General features: G+C 44.6%; 1 protein-coding gene across 1 annotated transcript in view; it reads left to right on the plus strand.

Annotated features, from left to right (window-relative positions):
• The first annotated feature begins 11,426 nt into the window (after positions 1-11,426).
• Positions 11,427-19,974, plus strand: part of CA12 (carbonic anhydrase 12) — a 33,423-nt gene continuing 24,875 nt past the window's right edge. Inside the window, exons 1-2 of the mRNA XM_026648449.1 lie at positions 11,427-11,517; positions 14,963-14,983. Of these exons, the coding sequence (XP_026504234.1) occupies positions 11,427-11,517; positions 14,963-14,983 (112 nt within the window). The remainder of the gene's footprint in view (positions 11,518-14,962; positions 14,984-19,974) is intronic.

The raw sequence follows: 19,974 nt of genomic DNA on the forward strand, positions 1-19,974 counted from the left end.
AGAACTCTTAAGTTTCTTGATGCATTCCTTCTGATAAATAAAATTGACACCCCCTCTCCTCCCAGCTTGTTTGCTTTACAGTAGACTCTTCTGCCCAGACACATAGAGGCTCATTGATAAAGAGTTTTCTGGGAGAACCTTCATCCTGATCTAGTCATTCATTCTGCTAAGGTGGCAAGAGTCATAGTGACCAAATATACTTTGCACCCAGGAGGACTGGACCATCACTTTTCCAGAGACTGAAGTTATAGCCGCCCCTCATGCACTGGCTGATAGGAATAATAGAAGTTACTGCCGAAAACTCACCCAGTTCCAGTTGAGAATTGGGTTTTGGAAGAGAGTAATACTGTAGGTCTATTGGCTCCTCAAGTTACTGGTCCTCCACTAGAAACCAAATGCAAGATTCAAATTGAATCTACTGGAATTCCTATTAAAAGTCAGTTCCATCTTTAATTGCTCTTCATCCCCTCTGGAATTATGTTTCTGGGCTTCTCTTGTGTGGCTGCGAGATGCGAAGCAACAGGATAAGAGTGGCAGCAGCTGAAACTGTGACAGAGAGGGTTTGAAGACAAAAGACTGTGGAATGCTTTGACCAAAGTAAGTTACACATTTCCAAAGGGAACCTACTGTCTCACAAAAGCATATGCCTCCCAGCTTCTCCCTTCCCTAGCTGGTTGTGCCCATTGAACTCAATGGTGTATGGCCAGGTGTAACTGAGGGCAAAATTCAGCCCCTGAAGTTTGGAGATATTTGGATTCAGGGCTTTGGTTTAGTCCCACCTCTATTTACTAGAGCTATAGTCCCATATATTTGGGCTACTCTCTCAAGCAAGCTCATCTCCCCTCCAGAATACTGCGAGATTTAACTAGGCCCCAAGGCTACGTTTGGCACATAACAAAAGGAACTGATGCTTTCTGATACCTGGCTTAAAAGTGCAGTAGGAGTCCTAGGTATTATTGTAGCTATGAGCTCTGTTGCTCTCACCCCCCGTATGACAATTTGTTGCTTCCCGCAACAACGCTGCAGGCTGAAAAGCAGTAGCAATTCAGCAGGAGAGCTATTCCTCCTACATCAGTGATTAAAGGAAGAGACTTGTATGTTTACATGAAACAGATATCAGATCTTGTTCCTGCCAGATCCTGGGTCACTTGTGAGAAGCGCCCGTAACCAGCACTGCAGCCAGACCCAACAAGAGCTTGGTTGTTATGATGACCACCAAACAGGTTTTCACCTGCCAGTACACATTGTTCCAAGAAGAGGGCATTTCTAGCACTAAAGACAAAGGGTGCATGCTGAAGGCTGCAGCTACTAGGGTTAATTTCTGAGGGATACATCTGCTTCACTTGTCAGGCAACAAAACAATTTTTTATCATCCTTCAGTAGGGTGGATATGATTCTTCCAAGGATGTTAGACAACAACTTCCTTTATTGCCTATTAATTCATAAATGCAATTCTGAACAGGATGAGAGACATTAAGGAAATCAGTGTCAAGACAACAAGGAACTCACTCAACACAAAAATACCCCACGTAAAATCCTGTCAACTGGAACAGTCTAGTTTAACAATGGACTGCCCCCTCTAGGAGTCCATCCAAAGATGAAGAGAACAAAAATGGATGATTTGCACAAACTATTTAATCTTTAAAACTAAACATGCTGCAGAGGTGGGGACAATGGGCATTGGCACTAGCCTGACATCAGAGTTTATGTTCCGATATAGATCAAGTGTAGACTCAGCCTAATCCCTCTGTTTATTCACCCAACAGAACTACCAGCCAACTGGGACAGCGGAGTGACATCTAGTGTCTTCTCTAGAGAGACTCTAGAGCCACATAAAAAAGTAGGTCAAAACTGACAAAGCTGGGACCAAGACTGGCACAGCACCCACCTGCACTATGCCTCATTGCTATATTAGTTTCATTTTAATGTGCACTAGTCTCAAAATTTTACAAAGCAAACATCCCATAGGATACCACTAGGTGTCACTATGAACCAGAGTGGTTTTGATATTTCAGAAGCTGAATTAATTCCTTCTTTTGATTCTAGCTGATCTTTTTGTTTCTGTTCTGTTTCCAGTATGCACTGTACCTAATAGAAAATCTGTTCAGCTGTTTGCTTTTGCTACTTAGCCAAATGATCAATACAATTCTTTTATGCGTACATATCCATGGAACTTTGATATTGCTCACGTCAAAGGATTTTTCCCTCGATTTCAATCCCATTTAATTTTTAAAGTTAAAGACACATTTTTCAGTCAAGCCATTTCAAAGTTTGCAATATGCAAACTCTTACTGTCTTAGACAAGTTGCCCAACACTTGTCCTTAAAATCAGAATGATTCCTCCCCCCAACTCCATCGTGATGCATCTTCTCGTGCTTTTCATGGGCGAGGTGAGCCATACATTCACCGTGGGCACTATGCTAGCAGGATGATTAAAGGACAAAATGAAGGTCCAAGCCACCCAGCTCCCATTAAGATAAATGAAAAAGACTCCCAGTTACTGCTGGGAGCTGTATAAGGCACTTAAGATTCACTCCTAGAAATCCAGTTTGTCTAGGAGGTCAATAAGAAACCACATTAGTAAAACCAGGTTCTCAATGAACAGCCTTATTTCTTCAGGCTTTCGAGTGGGTTGGCTACCATGGGACTGCAGACCCGGGCCAAAAAGAGAGCTCCAAAGTGGGTCAGTTGCTGTCAAGGGGTCATATGAACAACACTATCCAAAGCCTAATGTTCTTACAAACTAATGAAATTACCTCATCGACCAACGATCAGGCATTTTGGAGACCATTTTAATCCCCAGATCCCCAATTTAATTCCTTGCTAGAATGGATTCCTCACACATAGAGATAACCTTTCATCTGATTATTACTTTCTTGGGACCATGTGACAACTTTCCGTGAAGAAAAGCATTTAAGGAGCTAAATATGAAGAAAATCCACAAGATACAGTAAGTCATTCATAGTAAATGGCAGCATAACATCTGTTCCATGAGAAAACCAAGATGTGGCAAACTACAGGGGTTGTGGCTATGGGAGTGACATAATCCACAGATGACTTGTTTGGGGACACTCTGTAACACCATGCTCCATAACAGGGGCCTACAGGGTCAAGATGGGCATAAAGATGCAGAGAACATTTCTGAGCCCTGCAATCTGAAATTGCTGTGAGTGTGCGGGCCTCACATCAAACACTCTTTTCCCACTTATTTCCCACCCAAGTCCATTAAGAGCTTGATATCATACATCAAGGTGTGTAAGGCTGATAAGGTAATGGCAAGTTCAGGGCTGGCCTTACCATGAGGCGAATTGAGGCCTTACCATGAGGCGAACTCTACCCAGAGTGTAGAAAATTGTGTCTACTGCTGGTGCATATGTATTCTCTCTGCTCTAGATGCACAGAGATGGTGGAGTGCTGTGCTGGAGGAAGGAGGGCACAAGAGGCATAACAGGCAGGCAGGAGAAAAGGAGAGAGGGAATAACAGAAAGCAGCAGGAGCTGCAGGGAGAGAGAGGAGGAGGAGCCTCTTATGTACCTCTCTAGCACCCCCAGGAGCCTGGACTGATTAACACCAGCTTCTCAGGGAGCTTCCTGTGTCTTGCTGCTTCCCTGAACCCACTGGAGGAGAACAGGCAGTCAACTGAAGTAGTAGGAGCCAGTTAGGCCCTTAAGACGCTGATATCTTCCCTCACTCAGGCCCTGCTACCAGCCTGCTTATTTGTCCCCTTTAATTGAATGTTGAAAGCCACTATAGCTGGCATAGAACAGCAGTCATGAGTGGGAAAGAAGAAAACGCCCCTCTGGGGCAGCATTCAGAAAAAGAAAGAAAGCAAAGGAAGCTTTTCTGTCTAAGCAGGAAGGAACTCCCCTGTGATACAAAGACACAAATGTTCACGGTGAGCCTTCCGGCCACAGTGAGGATATGAGTGGTGAGGAGATGCCTGATCTTCCAGTTAGTCAGAGTACAGGTGACCTGGCAGCTACTGCAGCATCCATATCTCCATCTCAAATGGATGTAACCATGCACATTCCTGAAGAAAAGTGTAGATCAGAGAAGAGAGTGTGGTGGAGACACAAGAAACAGCTGCTGCTGAGTTTAGTTCCTTACGTCTAGATGATCCAGGACTGTGGACCCACTTGAGCAGTAGCCTGAGGTACTTCCTTGTACTGCATGGGCCACAGCAAGTGAAAAACTTCATGTTCCCCAAAGACAAATAGAAGTTTCCATCGAACACATTCCTGGCGTGAAATCTCCAATGGTGACAAAGTGGAGAGGCCGTGGCTTATGTACTCAAAACCCCAGAATGCTGCATACTGTTTTTGTTGCAAACTGTTTGAAATAAATGTTGAAAGCAAGAGACTCCAAGGTGTTGACCTTGATATATCTGGAGCAGTGGAACAACTGGACAAAGCAAAGTCATACCTACAGTCTTACCAGTCAGATGAGGGATTTCAAAACGTTCTGAAGTGTGCACAAAAGTTGGCAGAGGAACTTCACACTGAAGCTATTTTTCCACCCATTCAAGAATACAAGAGTCACCGAAGAAGAAGACATTTTGATTACGAGGCACGGGATAATCCCATAAGAGACCCCAAACAACAATTCAAAGTTGAATTCTTTAACCAGGTGCTAGATTGTGCAATACAGTGAGTTGAAGAACGTTTCATGCAGCTCAAGGAACACAGCAGTATATTTGGGATTTGTATGATATTCCAAAACTCCTCACTATACCTGAAGAAGACCTAAACCAGCAATGCAGGGCACTAGAGACAGTGTTGACACATGATGACATCCGCGATATTGATGCAAGTGATTTAGGTGATGAACTGAAAGCTCTTTCAAGATACATTTCAGCAGGATCAACTCCAAAGTCTGTTCTGGAATATATGTGCACAAATAAGATAACCACCCTCTTTCCAAATGCTTTTGTTGCTCTGTGCATACTTCTAACACTTCCTGTAACAGTTGCCAGTGGAGAACACAGCTTCTCCAAGCTGAAGTTAATAAAAACACATCTATGCTCCACAATGACACAGGAGAGGCTGGTCGGCCTTGCAACCATCTCAATAGAGCATGAGCTGGCCCAGACTGTGGACCTTCAGCAGGAAGCAGTTCAAATCTTTGCAACCAAGAAGGCACGGAAAGCACCACTTTGATTATTCAAACAGATAAAAATGCTAGTGTTTACTAAGCAGACAAGAAAAGTTACATTTGCTGTTCAGGTGTTTGAAAGTTAATTGTTACTTAAAATTTTTGAACAAGGCATTTTAAAGTTGTTAGTTCTCCTTTATTGGGGTAGGTAGCAGAACAGCACCATGAGAGAAGTAGAACAGGAAGAAGGCAGAATTGAGACCTTTCAAAGTTTTGGCCCAAGTGAGGGGTCATGGGGTAGGGTTACCATTCGTCCGGATTCCCCCGGACATGTCCGGATTTTAGAGCTAAAAATAGCGTCCGGGGGGAATTTCTAAATGTCCGGACTTCCCCCCGGGCTCCGACAGCCAGAGACAGCCCCTCCTTTCCCCTGCAGCAGAGATCGCTCCCTCCCTGCATTTGCAGATCACCAGCCAGCCGTTCGCACTGGCAGTCTGGAGCTCCTCCCCCGCTCCTCCTCCCCGGCACGTTGGTCTGAGCGGCAGAGTAAGGAGGCCAGGGAGTCAGAGAAGGGGCAGGGAGGTTCTGGAGGGAGCAGTCAAGAGACGGGGGAGGGGTCGGGCGTTCGGGGGGGCTTTCTGGGGGTGGGGGGGTGGATAAGGTTTTGGGCAGTCAGTGTACAGCTAGGGGGTAGGATCCTGGGGTTCTGGAGGGCAGTTAGGAGCAGGGGTCCCAGGAGGGGTAGTCAGGGGACAAGGAGCGGGGGGGGGGTGGGTGGGCGGGGGGGGGGGGGGGGGGGGGGGGGGGGGGGCGGGGGCGGGACAGGGGCGGGGCTAGGGCAGAACGGGGGCGGGGCTCCTCCCGTCCTCTTTTTTCCATGCTGAAATATGGTAACCCTATCATGGGGGCGTCATTTGAGCTCCCCACCTGAGGTGCCAAAACGTTGTGGGCTGGCCCTGGGCAAGTTACTGAAGTGATGTGCAGTCTTTTCTGCAGAAAAAGAATGTTGTTTCCAGGCTTTCCCACAACTCCTCCTGCATTTCCACAAACCACACCTCCCCAGTGCCATTTTTCAGTTGTAATTGTTTGGTGTCAACCCAAGGAGGAATTTTGGGAAGCACTTGGGCTTTCGAGGCTGCATGTGATAGAAAGCTGCTCTGCTCTTCCCTCTGCACATACAACCACAGAAAAACACTGCCCCCACAGTTACTTTTCTGTATGCTACACAAAACCTAGCAGGTCTTACCATTTTTATTCTCTCTAGAATGCACTTTGCCATTGGGCAACTGTCAATTTTCAGCTTAACTTCTATCCAAGACAGAGCCAAAGTAGAACTTCCCCACATTTCAGCTGGGAGTTGGCAGGGAAGGGCCATGGATGAATTTGGATCTGAACCTCCAACATCTGATCTGAATTTTGTGGCCATATCATTATAATGGGACCAGATCCTGCCACTGAGTTGTACTTAAGTCTCCCCTTGTCTTCAGTGGACCAACAGCAATTTATGGTCTAATGTGAGAGTCTGGAAAGTTTAAGCTACGCCATTGGATGTTAGCATTCAAATTTATATAGCACTCTAGTACACCCTGCTATATATTAATAAGACTTAAACAAATGGGGTTCTTGCTTTGAAGACTTAACAATATCAAAACACATGTACAATGCAGTACAAGACACAACACTGAATACCACCTTTAGAAGTGGACACCTTCATGCAAAAGATGGCTTTTGTTTTTTAAGTAGAGGAAAAGGTCTTTCAGCATATTAAATTGGAAGCCTGGATAAACAATATGGGGTCATATGAAAAGTAGCACAAAGCTGGTGTGAGTAAAGGACAAAAAAAGCCATAGCCATAAAAGATGCTTAGGTGGAGGGGTAGGCAGCATGGAGATCTGGGCAGAATGATATTTTTGTATTTTTCCACATAATGTATGTTAACATGTGCAAGGGTATCAGGTGCTTCTCTGCAAGTTACAAACCTAGGGCCAGATTCTTAGTTCTTAATTAGCCCCTTTGAAGCTACTCAACAGGAGTAAGGGCCTCAGAATGTGGCTCAGTAATGCTACGATATCTTCAGATGAAAAGAGCTGCAGATATGAAGTTATGTTATATTATGCCTCAACACCTTACCCTCTACAAGCAAATATTATCCCCACTTTATAGCTGTGGAAAGAGAGGTAAAAAGATGTAAGATGTCTTGCCTAAATTCACAGTGACAGAGATAAGAAGAAGTGGGCTGTAGCCCACGAAAGCTTATGCTCAAATAAATTTGTTAGTCTCTAAGGTGCCACAAGTACTCCTGTTCTTTTTGCGGATACAGACTAACACGGCTGCTACTCTGAAAAGAGATAAGAACAGATCCTACAACTCCTTACCCTGAGTCCCTTGCTCCAACTGCTAGACAACACTCCCTTCCCTAATGAAGCAGGATCATGAAATGAAATAACCTATTGCAAGGCAAGGCATGTGTGCAAAAGGACGGAGTTAAGAATTTCTGTGGGAACCTCAACTTTAAATATCCTTATTATGGGATTATAATCTCGGTTTTACCATTGCACTAAAGTAATTCTGTTTAGCAGGTAGAAAACTCAAGCTCTGCTGTGTCATATCTATTACCGTTTCTTCATACCTTGTTTCTCCCCATAGCAGTTCAGAGACAACATTCTATCCCAGCACTTTAATTCTCATCCAAAAAACCTGGCTCATGCTTTCCCAAGGCTCTCCAGAGCAATGACAGCAAGGCTGTGTCTACTGCCATTGGCAGGCATCTGCTCATTACCTCTGCAATGCTTAAACCAGAAACAGGGCCGGCTCCAGGCACCAGCCGACCAAGCACGTGCTTGGGGCGGCACCTTGGGGCAGGGCGGCGCTCGATTTTTTATTTTTTTTTTTATTCGGCGGCGCGGCGCTTGGAGGGGGGGGCGTGGGCTTCGGGCGGCGTGGTGCTCAGGGGGGCGGGCCTTTGGGCGGCGTGGTGCTCGGAGGGGGGGGGGGGGCTGCGGGGGGCGTGGGGCGGGGGGGGGGGGCGGGGCGGGCGGGGGGGGGTACGGCGGGGCGGTGCTCTTCTTTTTTGCCTGGGGCGGCCCTGGCCAGAAAGAAAGATTCCAGTGTGCTGGGCAGCCATGACTTCTCCAAGTTACATTGGAACTTACACTGGTAAAACACCTTGAACCTGAAGAGCCCTGAAAGAAATTAAAACACCTTACTTTGCAGAAATGACGTTTAAAAAATTTAAGTAAACTTCAGTATTAAAACATATTTCAAAGGGTAAAAGATGTACTGCCATGAGCACAGTTATTTGTAGCTAGACCCTTCTGAGACTGTTTGTGCTTAGAAAGCCATAATCCTTTAATCTTTGTCTGTATAAATGGGAAGGATAAAAAAACAGTTGGGCACATCATTATCTAAAACATATACACTGCTGTAGTAAGAAGACTGGTAGGACCAGTGGCCATGAGATTATAAGTAAAGAAAATTAAAGGGGAACACAACCTGCAGTTAATGAACATTTCCTCTGGTGATTATATCATGCTATGCATGCACTTAACAAATGCTAAAGTCTACTACAACTATAGAAGAGCTAAATGGTAATCATATGCTCCAATATGGATGTGTTGCATCTTCCTAAGTAGCTAAGTATGTGCAAATTACTCAGTTACCTATAAAATTTACTACTTTTTTGCTTGGATAAGTTTGTTACACATGAATATGCCCTCTCTTTCAGTAGATATTTACGTGGGCTCTGTTGGATAATAGTACACAGAACAGAAGATGCAATCACTTAACAGATATCCTATTCCACATACATGGATTTTAGCCATTGACTTCTCCGATGACCTGATATTAAAAAAACAAAAACCCCAGAGCTGCTCAGTGCTCCACTTTAGATACTTGGGGTGTCAGAACATTTCAGGCAGTCAGAGAAATTGATGAATGAAAATCTTGGTTTAGAAGCTATTTGATTTTGGGGACAGATATCCAAGTTCAGGTGGGAAAAATGGTGCATGCCAGTTGGATGTAGATACCTAATGTGTGCTTTGCAATAAACCTTTCAAGGAAATTCTGCTGAATTTTAGTCAGGGGAGATTGTTCTGTCTCAGCTACCTGCCTGTTTCTCTCATTTGATGCTCAAGAATAAAAAATGCACCTGAAATGCTCTTGTCTCCCAGCTTCCCCTCTGTGCCATTTCAGTCCACTCTCATTTAGTCCATTTGTACAACCCCCAACAAACCTACACTCAGAACAAAATCCTAAACTGTATCCTCATTTGAAATGCATGGGTTCAAAGGTGAAACCAACCCGGCCATGTGCCCCAGGGTAAAAACAGCAGAGAGGAACCAGCTGAGATTCCAGCCAGTAAGAGCAGATGCAACCAAAGCAGGGACCTTCCCACCCACGCTCAGAAATTCCTACAGTCTTGATTGGGCTTTCTGTGCCCAGTGCCAATTTGCTCCATCCCACTCCTCCCACACAGTCACTTTACCTCAGGTTCACTGCACACCTTCCCCTCTCACCCTTTTCTCCTCTGCCCTGTCCCCATCACTGTCCTTCTCTTCCCTTTCCTTTGAATTTAGCTGATCCCCTCTTAAATGACTTCCCCCCCACCACCAAAATCATGGCACTAACATGTCATCTGTCTCCATCAGACTGTTCACTCTACTTGTGCATGAGACCCCTTCCCCACCCTGTGTCTCTTCTGTCCATTTAGATTGTAAGCTCTTCAGGGCACAGACTGTGCAAACTCTATGTCGGTACAGCACCTAGCACAATAGGGCCCCTGTTCTCGGTTGGCCTTTGGCCACAATAAACAAGATTACTAATAATAATCAGCAGCCAACCAGCAAAACAAACAGCATTAAAAACATGATCACTACATCTCAAGCCCCATCCCCGTCTGACTACTTCCAGCCCAGCCTACAAAAATGTAATCAACGATCATAATAAAGACTTACAAGATACTGCAAAGAGCCGTGAGAGGGGGTCAGTGGAATGTTTGGAGGTGGGCTCATGTCAAGCCCAGCCCAACTCTACTGGAGCTGAAAGTGGGGAGGCCAGCCAGCTGGCTGGCAATGTGTGTACACAGGGAGAAGAGGAACCAGACCAGCACACCCTGAGAGACCCTGATCAACATCTACGAGAGCAAAAACTGGGCCAGCTCTTCTCAGGGCTCTGGTTAGGGGCCAGAAGGTTTTGAAATGAACCAGTCTCTCAAGAGCCCCACAGACACTGTCCCTTTAACAGAGTGATTAATTATGCTAAGTAATACTATTGAAAGCTAATAATCAATTAATCAATAACAATGCTAACAATAATGAATAGTTTGGATAATAAATACCCATATATACTTAATAGTCAATAACTACTTGCAATCAGTAGTTAATACTCGTTATAAACACCCACCACCTTAGAGCTACATATTAACAGAACATCGGTCCCACTGGACCTCTCCTTGGGGTGAGCTGGCTCTCGGCCCCCCTGCGGAGATAGGGGGAGTACTAGAAAGGCCCTTCTCCAGCTGTAGCCTGGGACCCCTCGCGAGGAATGGTGTGCACTCCCCACATGCAGCCTGTGTTCCTCAGGGCAATGTCCCCCTTCCTCAGGGGACATGCCCTCTTACCTCTGCTTCCCCCCTACCCCGCCCGCTACTCCCCTCATTCATACATATACTGGATGTAGCCTTTGGGCTGTATCCTGATGACTCTCAATCTGTCCCATCTCATCTCTGCTGTCAGTTCCCGGTGGCTTCAATGGCAAAATCCCCTTCTCACAGCCTGGACAGTTTGTGACAGGAATTTTCCAAATTTCCCCTGAATTATTAAGAGTCTGACCCATAGTCCTTTCCCTCAGCTCAGGCTTTGGGATCTATTATACCTGGCTGGACCCACATCCCCTCAACCAAATCATGGTGGTTTGGATGTGGGAACTGGGCAGGCTAGAACTGGCAAAGCAAAGGATAAAAAACCCATGAAGCAATGTCCATTTCTTAGGCATTTACATCTCTTCTGAAGGCTTCTGAAGCTCCAGGTCTCAATCCTCCAGCTAAGTACCAAGGTCTAACACTTCTGCAGTACAACTGAGTAGGGGTTATCAAGGAAATGATCAGTTTCATGAAGATGCAGTGACCTGGAAGGCAGGTCTCTGATGACATCATTTGTTTTGGGCTGAGTCTGGGGAGGAGCTCTGTAAAAACCAGACCAAAAGAGAGAGAGAGGTAATAGCTCCTTAGCAGCAGCTCTGTGTGCATGTTACTGTTAGCCAGCTATCTGCAAGGGAGTTTCTTCAGGGAGTGAAGAAAAGCCTATGAACTGTTGGGAGATTCTAAATCTTTCCTTGAGATGTCAGCCAAGAGCTTCAGCATAGTCACAGCTGCTGCAGTGCTTATTCTCTTCCAAAAGACGCAGCTCTCAGTGCAAGCACCGTTAAATGGTAAAGCCTTTCAGCTTTTTATTTTATTGGCATTCCTAATCTGGCAGGTCTAATATGGGCAGTAAAATGGAGAGATTATTGGTTTCCCTAGTATGTTCATTGGTGTTGTTCTAGCTAGCAGATTACTTGGACTAAGTGTTAGGAAATGTCTCAGGGCAGGTACATTCCTGGGGAAGAGCATGTGAGTTTGTGTTATGGACTCATTCCACACTCAGTACTGCTCAGTCTGTGATCTCTCTGCTCCTCAGGGAGTGAGGCAGAAAAGGGACCCTCCCTGAGTTAGTGGGAACACTGTATACTCATCCCTTTAGTTTTAAGGAGGAAAAACATGGCTCAAGTCACTGTGAAATGCCACCTTTCTTACATACTGGACTTGATTTTTTTGTTTTTAAAAAGATGGTGGTCAGCCTTCCCCTCTTGGATTTTGGCTGGAGTTAATTCTCATCCATTAAGAAAAAATTCAGTGCAGTTATATAGGAAATAAGGGAGAACTGCAGCACGGATCTGTGTGTTCATGGAGTCTTTGAGATTTAGAGTGACTTTGAGCACTCAGCCTCATACAGTGCCACACCAGTACAAACTACTGGATTACGGCTGTTTGCTAGCAAGGGTTACACTAGGGCTGGAATCAAAACTTTTGGGGTCAACATGTTATTTCAGGCATTTTTCCTGAGGAGTTTCATCTTCTCCAGCAGAATCTCCCACCTTTGGGCCAGTGGTTTTCAAACTGTGCAATTCAGAGTCCTATTGGTGGTTCACAGAATAAAGTATTTAAGAACAAAGTAGTGGGAGGCTTGGAAGTTGTGGCATGTCTGGGAGAGAAACTCTCTTATGAGCTCTGAAAAATTATATGTTCCATTATAACAGAAGTGGTAATTGAGGTATGTGCCCGTCCTTCCGACTTCGCCAAGCCATAGGGGTAACAGATGGGGAGACCATCACTCCCCCCACACACAAGTAAGGGATAGCTATCGTTCCTCACTTTTCCAACTCAGAGGTGCATTTTGAAAGATCATCACTTCCTATATCTATATATATATGATGGGACACTGTCACTATATTTCCCCCTCCCCCATGCCCAGAAACATAACTGAGTCACGCATCACTCAGACTTCCCCACACAAATGGGGGAGATTCCGCACAAGAAACTGTCTCTCCCACACACAGAGGGAAAGCCAAGGATTACCTGCTGCTGTTTCCCCCCTCACACCAAAGTGAATCCCGCATTCTGGTGACACTCTCCTCAACCTTTGCCAGTTGCTGCTATGCTAAGCTCTATCCCAACTGGTTGGCATTTTCTAGATACACTGGCATTTATTTTACTGAGAAAAATAGGGATGACAGTGGCCTTGTCTACATGGGCAAATTTATGATCCAGATTTCACCACCATTGCAGCTCTACAGATGGTAGCAATACTGAAAACTGCACTGTAGACAAAGCCTAGGAGATTTTGCCATCTTGTCATCCATGCCTATTCTGATCAGAGTTAGATGGCACTGTTTCTACTGTTGCTACAACCAGCGAAGCTACAACGGTAGTGAATCACAGGTCATTAGAGCTGGATGGAGAATGGAAATTCCATTTTGCCAAGGATTTTGAGATTTTGAAATTTGTTTTCATTCTGATTTGGAATGAAACCTGAACATTTCAAAGTTCTCCACACAAAAAATTCAGAAAAAAATTCAATTTCAGTCAATCAAAATGTTTCATTTTGACTTTTTAAATTTTATAATATATAAAATAGAAAAAAAAATCAAAGAAAAGATTTTTAAAAATCAAAACATTTCATTCCAGAATGGAACTTCATGACATTATTGGAACTCACCCTCCTTCCCTTTTTGTTCCAAAGCAAAATTTCATAAAGCATTTAGATTTGACAGAACTGCATTTTATGAGGAAAAATAGTCCACAGAAGATTTTTTCAGCCAGCTCTATAGAGGTCAATTTTCCCACTGTAGATGCAGCCATGGAGGGAAATGGGACAGTTAACGCCTGGTATTTCTGTGTATTAAGCACTGCAGCTGTGACTACACTGACAGTTTAGGGAAAAATCCTCCAACCCCAGGCTAGCTCTGCCAGTGGGCATGCTAGTGTAAAGTAGCTGCAGGAGTTAAGCCAATCAAACCCTGTGGGATTTCTAACACCTGTTTAGCAATTTTACTAGTCTTAGTCTTTAGAATGACTAAATGGAATTTTACTCTAACCAATCACCTCCGCTTTGAGAAGAAGCAAGAGCGATTCCATTTACAAGAAATGTGATAGGCACACCCTACCCAAAACTAACTATCAGATCTGAATACCTACAGTACAGTGTTGCAAGTAATATCAAAGCTATATTTGGTGTGATCTGTAGCTGTGGAAATTGACAAACCATGGACCACATTCAAGATTTTAATCAATCCTGGCTAGTTATTTATGCTCTCCAGTTTTACTTCTGAACCCTTGTCTTTGTTTGGGTATTGTGATACTTAGATTGACAGGCTAACAAAAGTCAAAAACTATTTAAAATATTGCTGTGCTTCTTACAGAGATGACACTTTTTGACCTTCCAATGACTTGCAAAGGTATTGGCCCAAATTCAATCCCTAATGCAAAGAATTAATTTGTCCCATTGACTATTTTAACAAATAAGCAAACAATAGCCACCAAGTAATGGTCTCACACCTCACAGGAAGAGGCACTTACACTGTCTCCTAACAAACCACAGCCATTTCCTACAAGAATCACATGGTGAATACCCAGAACGATTCTGCAGAAAGGACTTCCTTTTATCTCTCACTTTGGCAGCTGACAATCAAATTTTGCTTGCTGCAGGTGTGCTTCAACCATCTGAACTATGCATGTGACCTTAAATGACAACCACATGCCTGCCCATTTATGCTTCACATTGTACCAGCCAGAGAGAAGAGCTGATTTCTGGGTGTTGTCTCTTGCTATTCCAAAAAATTTGGCTTTAGAGAGGTAATTAATAAAAATCAATCAATCCAGCCAAGCCCCTATTTAGCACTTTTCATCTGTAGCTCTCAAAGTGCTTTACAATGGAGGGCAGCATCATTATCCCCACTTTACAGTTAGGGAAACTGAGGCACAAAAAGGCGACAGTGACTTGCCCAAGGTCCCCCCAGCAGGCCAGTGGCAGAGCTGGGAATAGAATCCAGGTCTCATGAGTGCCCATCAAAGGGTCTATCCACTAAGAAACACTACCTTTGCCAAGGATTCAAATAACTAACCGATTCTCTAGCTCTGTGGGTAGGAGCACAGGGATCATTGTGACTGACAGTACATGGGTTCAGTCTTTAATAATCTGTGAAAACTGGCCTCCTTGTACTGGACAGCTGAAATCAGAAGACAGTTAAGTACTGTAAAATTCACCAGCTGACACTATACAGAATAAGCTCAATTTCATATATTCACAGTTGTATTTGTTTTTGTTTTTTTAAACAGGATCTAAGTGGTCTTACATTGGTAAGTAGTTATTTTAATTCATACGCTGAAATTTAATTCTGTATTTTGTACTTTTAAGGAAAACAGGCCAAATTCAACCTGGCAACACCACACTGGAATCAGTGTAGTTATAACAGGGTTGAATTGGGCCCATTGTCTAGCAACCTCCTACTTAGATGTCAGGGTTCGGCATTGGGAAGGATTGCTTAGCAATATTCACAAGTGCCAGCTAGAGGGATCTGTGTTAACCTGCAAAATGACAAGAACTGCAGATGTTCCCCGAAGGTGCTGTCTTCATACCATTTACAAGTCTCCCTGTAGGGCTGTGGACAAAACCTCTTATTCTCCAATCCAATCCCTAACACGTACTGGAGGTGAATTTTCAAGCTAAAGATATTTTTTAAATGTTATTAATCTAATGACTTTTTATTTTAAGGTAAAGAAGGCATTATAAAACCAATTTTAAAGACTGGGATTAGCATAAAATATTAGAATAGAAACTTTAATTTGTGATGAAATTTCATTTGAATGCAACTGCAGTAAAACCTGGTTAGAACACTGCTTACTGGGTTGTATGGAAAACAACACTGTATCTATGTGACCCACATCAAAACAGTAAAGCATGTCTTCTGTGTGCTGGAAGTCATCTCCCTCCATCTCCGTCACCCTATCGCCTTTCACTATGTCAGACACTAAAATGAAGTCAGCAGCAAGAGAAAGGAAAGCAGTGGCCTTATACCCACTCGTGGTGATGGAGAGGAGCATGCAGTTATAGGGGCAAGGGAAAAAACCACGAGAGCCATGAGCAGTGCTAGAGCTAGAGCTGCTATTAGTGACCAAAATCGCTGTTTGTTAAATGAACACTGGATGGGACTGAATGCTGCCATTGCTACACCACTAGTGACATTAGAGCCCAGGGTTGTATCACAGGATACCATTGCATTTGACAAAGCATCACTTTCCAGAACAAACTGTGAACCTGACAGAACTAGGTACTTGTCTTGGATACAAATGGAACCTGCTGTATTTTATACAGTATCCTTAAAGGCAAAACTGTTCTACTATCTGCACTGTTCTTGTATAAAAGTGTAGCTCAACTGTTTTCTGTACAGCAGTCTTGTTGACATCATTAAGAATCGTATACGGTGTGATAGCAAAACATGCCTATTTGTGTAGGAACCAGTGCGGCTGAATGGATCACACACTGAACTGGGACTTGGACCTGTGTTCCACTCACAGCTCTGCCTATGGTCTGCTCTGTGACCTTTGGCAAGTTACTGCACCTCAGGGAGTTCCCCATCTGTAAAGTGGTCATAATGATACTTAATGACACACTTCTTTGTAGTGACTGGTCCCTGCAGGTGATGTTAGGGGGGAGCTAGTGTTCTCACCCATGTGCAGGGGAGCAGAAGGACAGAGATAGACTCCTGGTACCTTCCATCCTCTTTTGGCCCTGCACAGAGGTCTGGCACAGTCTAGCCAAGGGAACAGACATGCTGAGAAACCATGTGCCTTTGGCCTTGTCTATACTGCCACTTACAGCACTGAAACTTTCTTCACTCAGGGGGGTGAAAAAACACCCCCCTAAGTGATGCAAGTTTCAGCACTGTAAAGTGGCAGTGTAGACAGTGCTCCCAGTGCTGGTAGCTATTCCCCTTACGGAGGTGGTTTTATTACAGCGTTGGAAGAGCTCTCTCCCAGCGCTGGAGCCGCGACTACACAGCCATGTTAAAGCGCTGTCATGGCAGCACTTCAATGTCGGCTGTGTAGACATATCCTTTGTTACATACACAGAGGATATGTCTACACTGCAATTAAAAACCCGCAGCTGACCCGTGCTAGCTGACTCGGGCTCGGGGGCTGTTTAATTGTGTGTAGATGTTCAGGTTGGAGCCTGGGCTCTGCAGCCTGAGCCTGAACATCTACACCGCAGTTAAACAGCCCCACAGCCCTGCCAGCCCAAGTCAGCTGGCACAGGCCTCCATGAGTGTCTAATTGCAATGTAGACATACCCTGTCACTTTTCTGCTCTAGTCCTACTGGGCTTCTGCACTGCCCAGCACTCTGCATAGCCAGACCTAAAGTCCCAAGAGTGGTCAGTTTTACACAGCATTGAGGTCTGAAGCTAGGGATAGTCTGATTTGAGTAACAAATTTGTGTTTCTCTCTGCTGTACAGATTAAGCCTTATTATCCAAAAACCATTTCCCATTAGTGCTTATGTGTTTGCCTTTCCTTGACCACTTCTCTTTCCATGGTAAAGGTCAGAGAGTTAAGAGAAGAACTAGAAGTGTCAGCTACAAAAACAGTTTCAACGTCAGCTAGAAAACTGGAATTACAGGGCTGATTTAATCAGTGATAGTTTCCATCCCCAGCCTTGGAAAGAGGTGTTTTTATAGCCTAGGACCCCTTTGTCAGCAGTGCAGTTTGGCCACGGTTTAAGTGACTGTTTCAATTCTTCTGCAGCTCCTCACTAGAAGCTGAAAGTCAATTGACACAGTGCTCTTTGTATGCTGGCCCTCTGCCTCCTTAATCAGGAGTACTGGATATAAATTGAACATACAGAATTACTACTTTAAGGTGGACAGCTGGCTAGAATGCAGAAAGTTAGCTGGTGTTCCACAAGAGTATTAAAGAAGAATCCCAGCAAGGTTATTAATGCACTTTAGTGCATCTATGTGGAGGGGAAGTGGGTACCACTGCAAGTAACCTTAAGTGTCATAAATTAACAACACTTTAATTAAAGCTGAACAATCTTTAGTTTTATTGTTGCCATATGTTTACTTCAGTTCAGCAAGGTGCACAGAAGCCTGTGCTAAGAACTCTCACCTCAAGTGGGAAATGTGCAACTTTGATGACCTTGTTAGAATATCCCTAAAGTTTCTAGCACAATTATTAGGCCTTTAGTTAAAGGCTGTTTTTGGCAGTTCCCCAAGATGACCACTTAACAGGTTTCTCTCTAGATAATGCCCATCACTGAGCTTCTGCACGTTACCACATTTGTGACTGCAGCTTGGCTTCTTGGGTCTCGTTGCTACAATTGTATGTATGCAGGTCACAAAGTGGGGGCAGGGAGATGGCACAACCCCAACATGCAGCCCCAGTTTTGGGGTGTGCGTTGCTCAGCTCATTACAAAGCTGTGCATCAGTATAGTTTCAAGTAATTTTTATTAATCATATTTTACTTACACGCTTCTCTTGTAATGCAGCCACAAGGGCAAAGTCAGATCTCCTTACGCTCATTCACTCAGGACTACTTACTGAATGTGAGGAAATGCATGACCAGGAGCTAGAAGTTGTACATTAGAACAGGAGGTGGTCTACAGGACTGGTGGTCTACAGTAATCTGGGGTCCTAAAGACACCATGACAGGGAGACCCCATGGCCTCACCCTCCAGCACCTGGAACAGTGGAGGCAGGGGTCCCTTCTCCTCCCACAGAGGCAGAGGCAGCAGCAAGGGGCCTCCTTTCTCACATGGTAACAGCACCCTACCTTCCTCTGGTAGATGAGATCACTGCACTCTTCTTCCACACCCAGAGTCCTCTGCGATCATAGTATAGATCATATCATAGGTAGGGAGCAGTGACTTGTGGATAATCACCCATTGAGATGCATGGGACAGCTCGCTCTTCCTGAGCTATCTTTTGGCTGCAGCCGTCGCTACATTGATTACACTTGTCATGTTTTGAAGTTTTCTTCAGAACTATGAGCGCTAGAAACTTTCTATTTGGAAAACTACAATTTTACTGTAATAGCACAACCCCAGGAGTTGGGGCTCTCAGCACGAACCAGTAGTACCTATGCCTTAGGGTGGGTCTACACTACAGCGGGGGGTCGACCTAAGATACGCAACTTCAGCTACGTGAATAGCGTAGCTGAAGTGGCGTATTTTAGGTCGACTTACCTGGCTGTGAGGACGGCGGCAAGTCGACCGCTGCCGCGCCGCCGTCGACTCTGCTACCGCCTCTTGCCGCGGTGGATTTCCGGAGTCGACGGTAGAGCCATCAGGGATCGATTTTATCGCGTCTTCACTAGACGCGGTAAGTCGATCCCCGATAGACCGATTGCTACCCGCCGGATCGGCGGGTAGTGAAGACATAGCCTTAATCTGGCCCTAACTTATATTGCAACTTCTTACACTCTGCTGTTAGTTGCTTTTCTTTCCCTGCTCTAGTGCTCACAGACACCCTTGATCAGTGGACTAAACTTGGAGGTGATGTGTAAGGGTTGTGTGTACAAATGGGCTTGAACCTGAGTAGATTTAAGTCAGTCACACTAGGCCTTCTAGGGGCCCTGTCCACATTATAGAATCTTACATTTGAACACAATTGGCAGTGTTAGGAGACAATGCTGAGCACAGCTTGTGCTGGTCCACCATGACTGCAAAGCCCTGGACAGTAGGTCATCTAATTTGAGGGCTCTCCATTTTCAAACATAAGATTTTTTTTTTTTTGCTGTAGACAAGTGCTAAATCAGTTTAAGTTTACGTCAACATACATGTTGACAGGCTCCCTAGATTTACCTCTGAATTTGACCCTTGTTCTGCAACATAGGACTCCTATTTCCACAGCAATCCATTCCCACTCTGTGGCAACCTATTCTTCATATCCGTTGCACCAGAAGGAAGAGTACTAAAACAGCAGAGCTGTTCTGCAATGTCTGGCATTTAAATAACATGTAAATTTATCACTCATTCCTTGAGTCCATCCCTGATGTCCCTTATGCAACAGCAAGCCGGACTGAACCCTAGTACATGCAGGTACAGCTTCCAGTGACTTCCCCCATATATGCCAGGGTTCAATCTGGACCACCAAAGGCAAACTCTGTTTCACACAATCTGTTACAGCTGAGTTAATTAAAAAGTGCCTTAGAGCGCCATTGCTTATCTGCTAAGGAAACCATAATTTCATAACTGCCAAAGTGTGACAAGAGTCCAGCTCTTTCAAGTGAGTTCTGGTGCACTAAAACAAGGACGGCTACATGACAATATGCAGGGTTCCTGCAATGCCTGGAA

The sequence above is a fragment of the Terrapene carolina genome, unplaced genomic scaffold (assembly GCF_002925995.2).
Source record: "Terrapene carolina triunguis isolate 2854851 unplaced genomic scaffold, T_m_triunguis-2.0 Scaffold67, whole genome shotgun sequence".
In the NCBI taxonomy this organism is placed as follows: domain Eukaryota; kingdom Metazoa; phylum Chordata; order Testudines; family Emydidae; genus Terrapene; species Terrapene triunguis.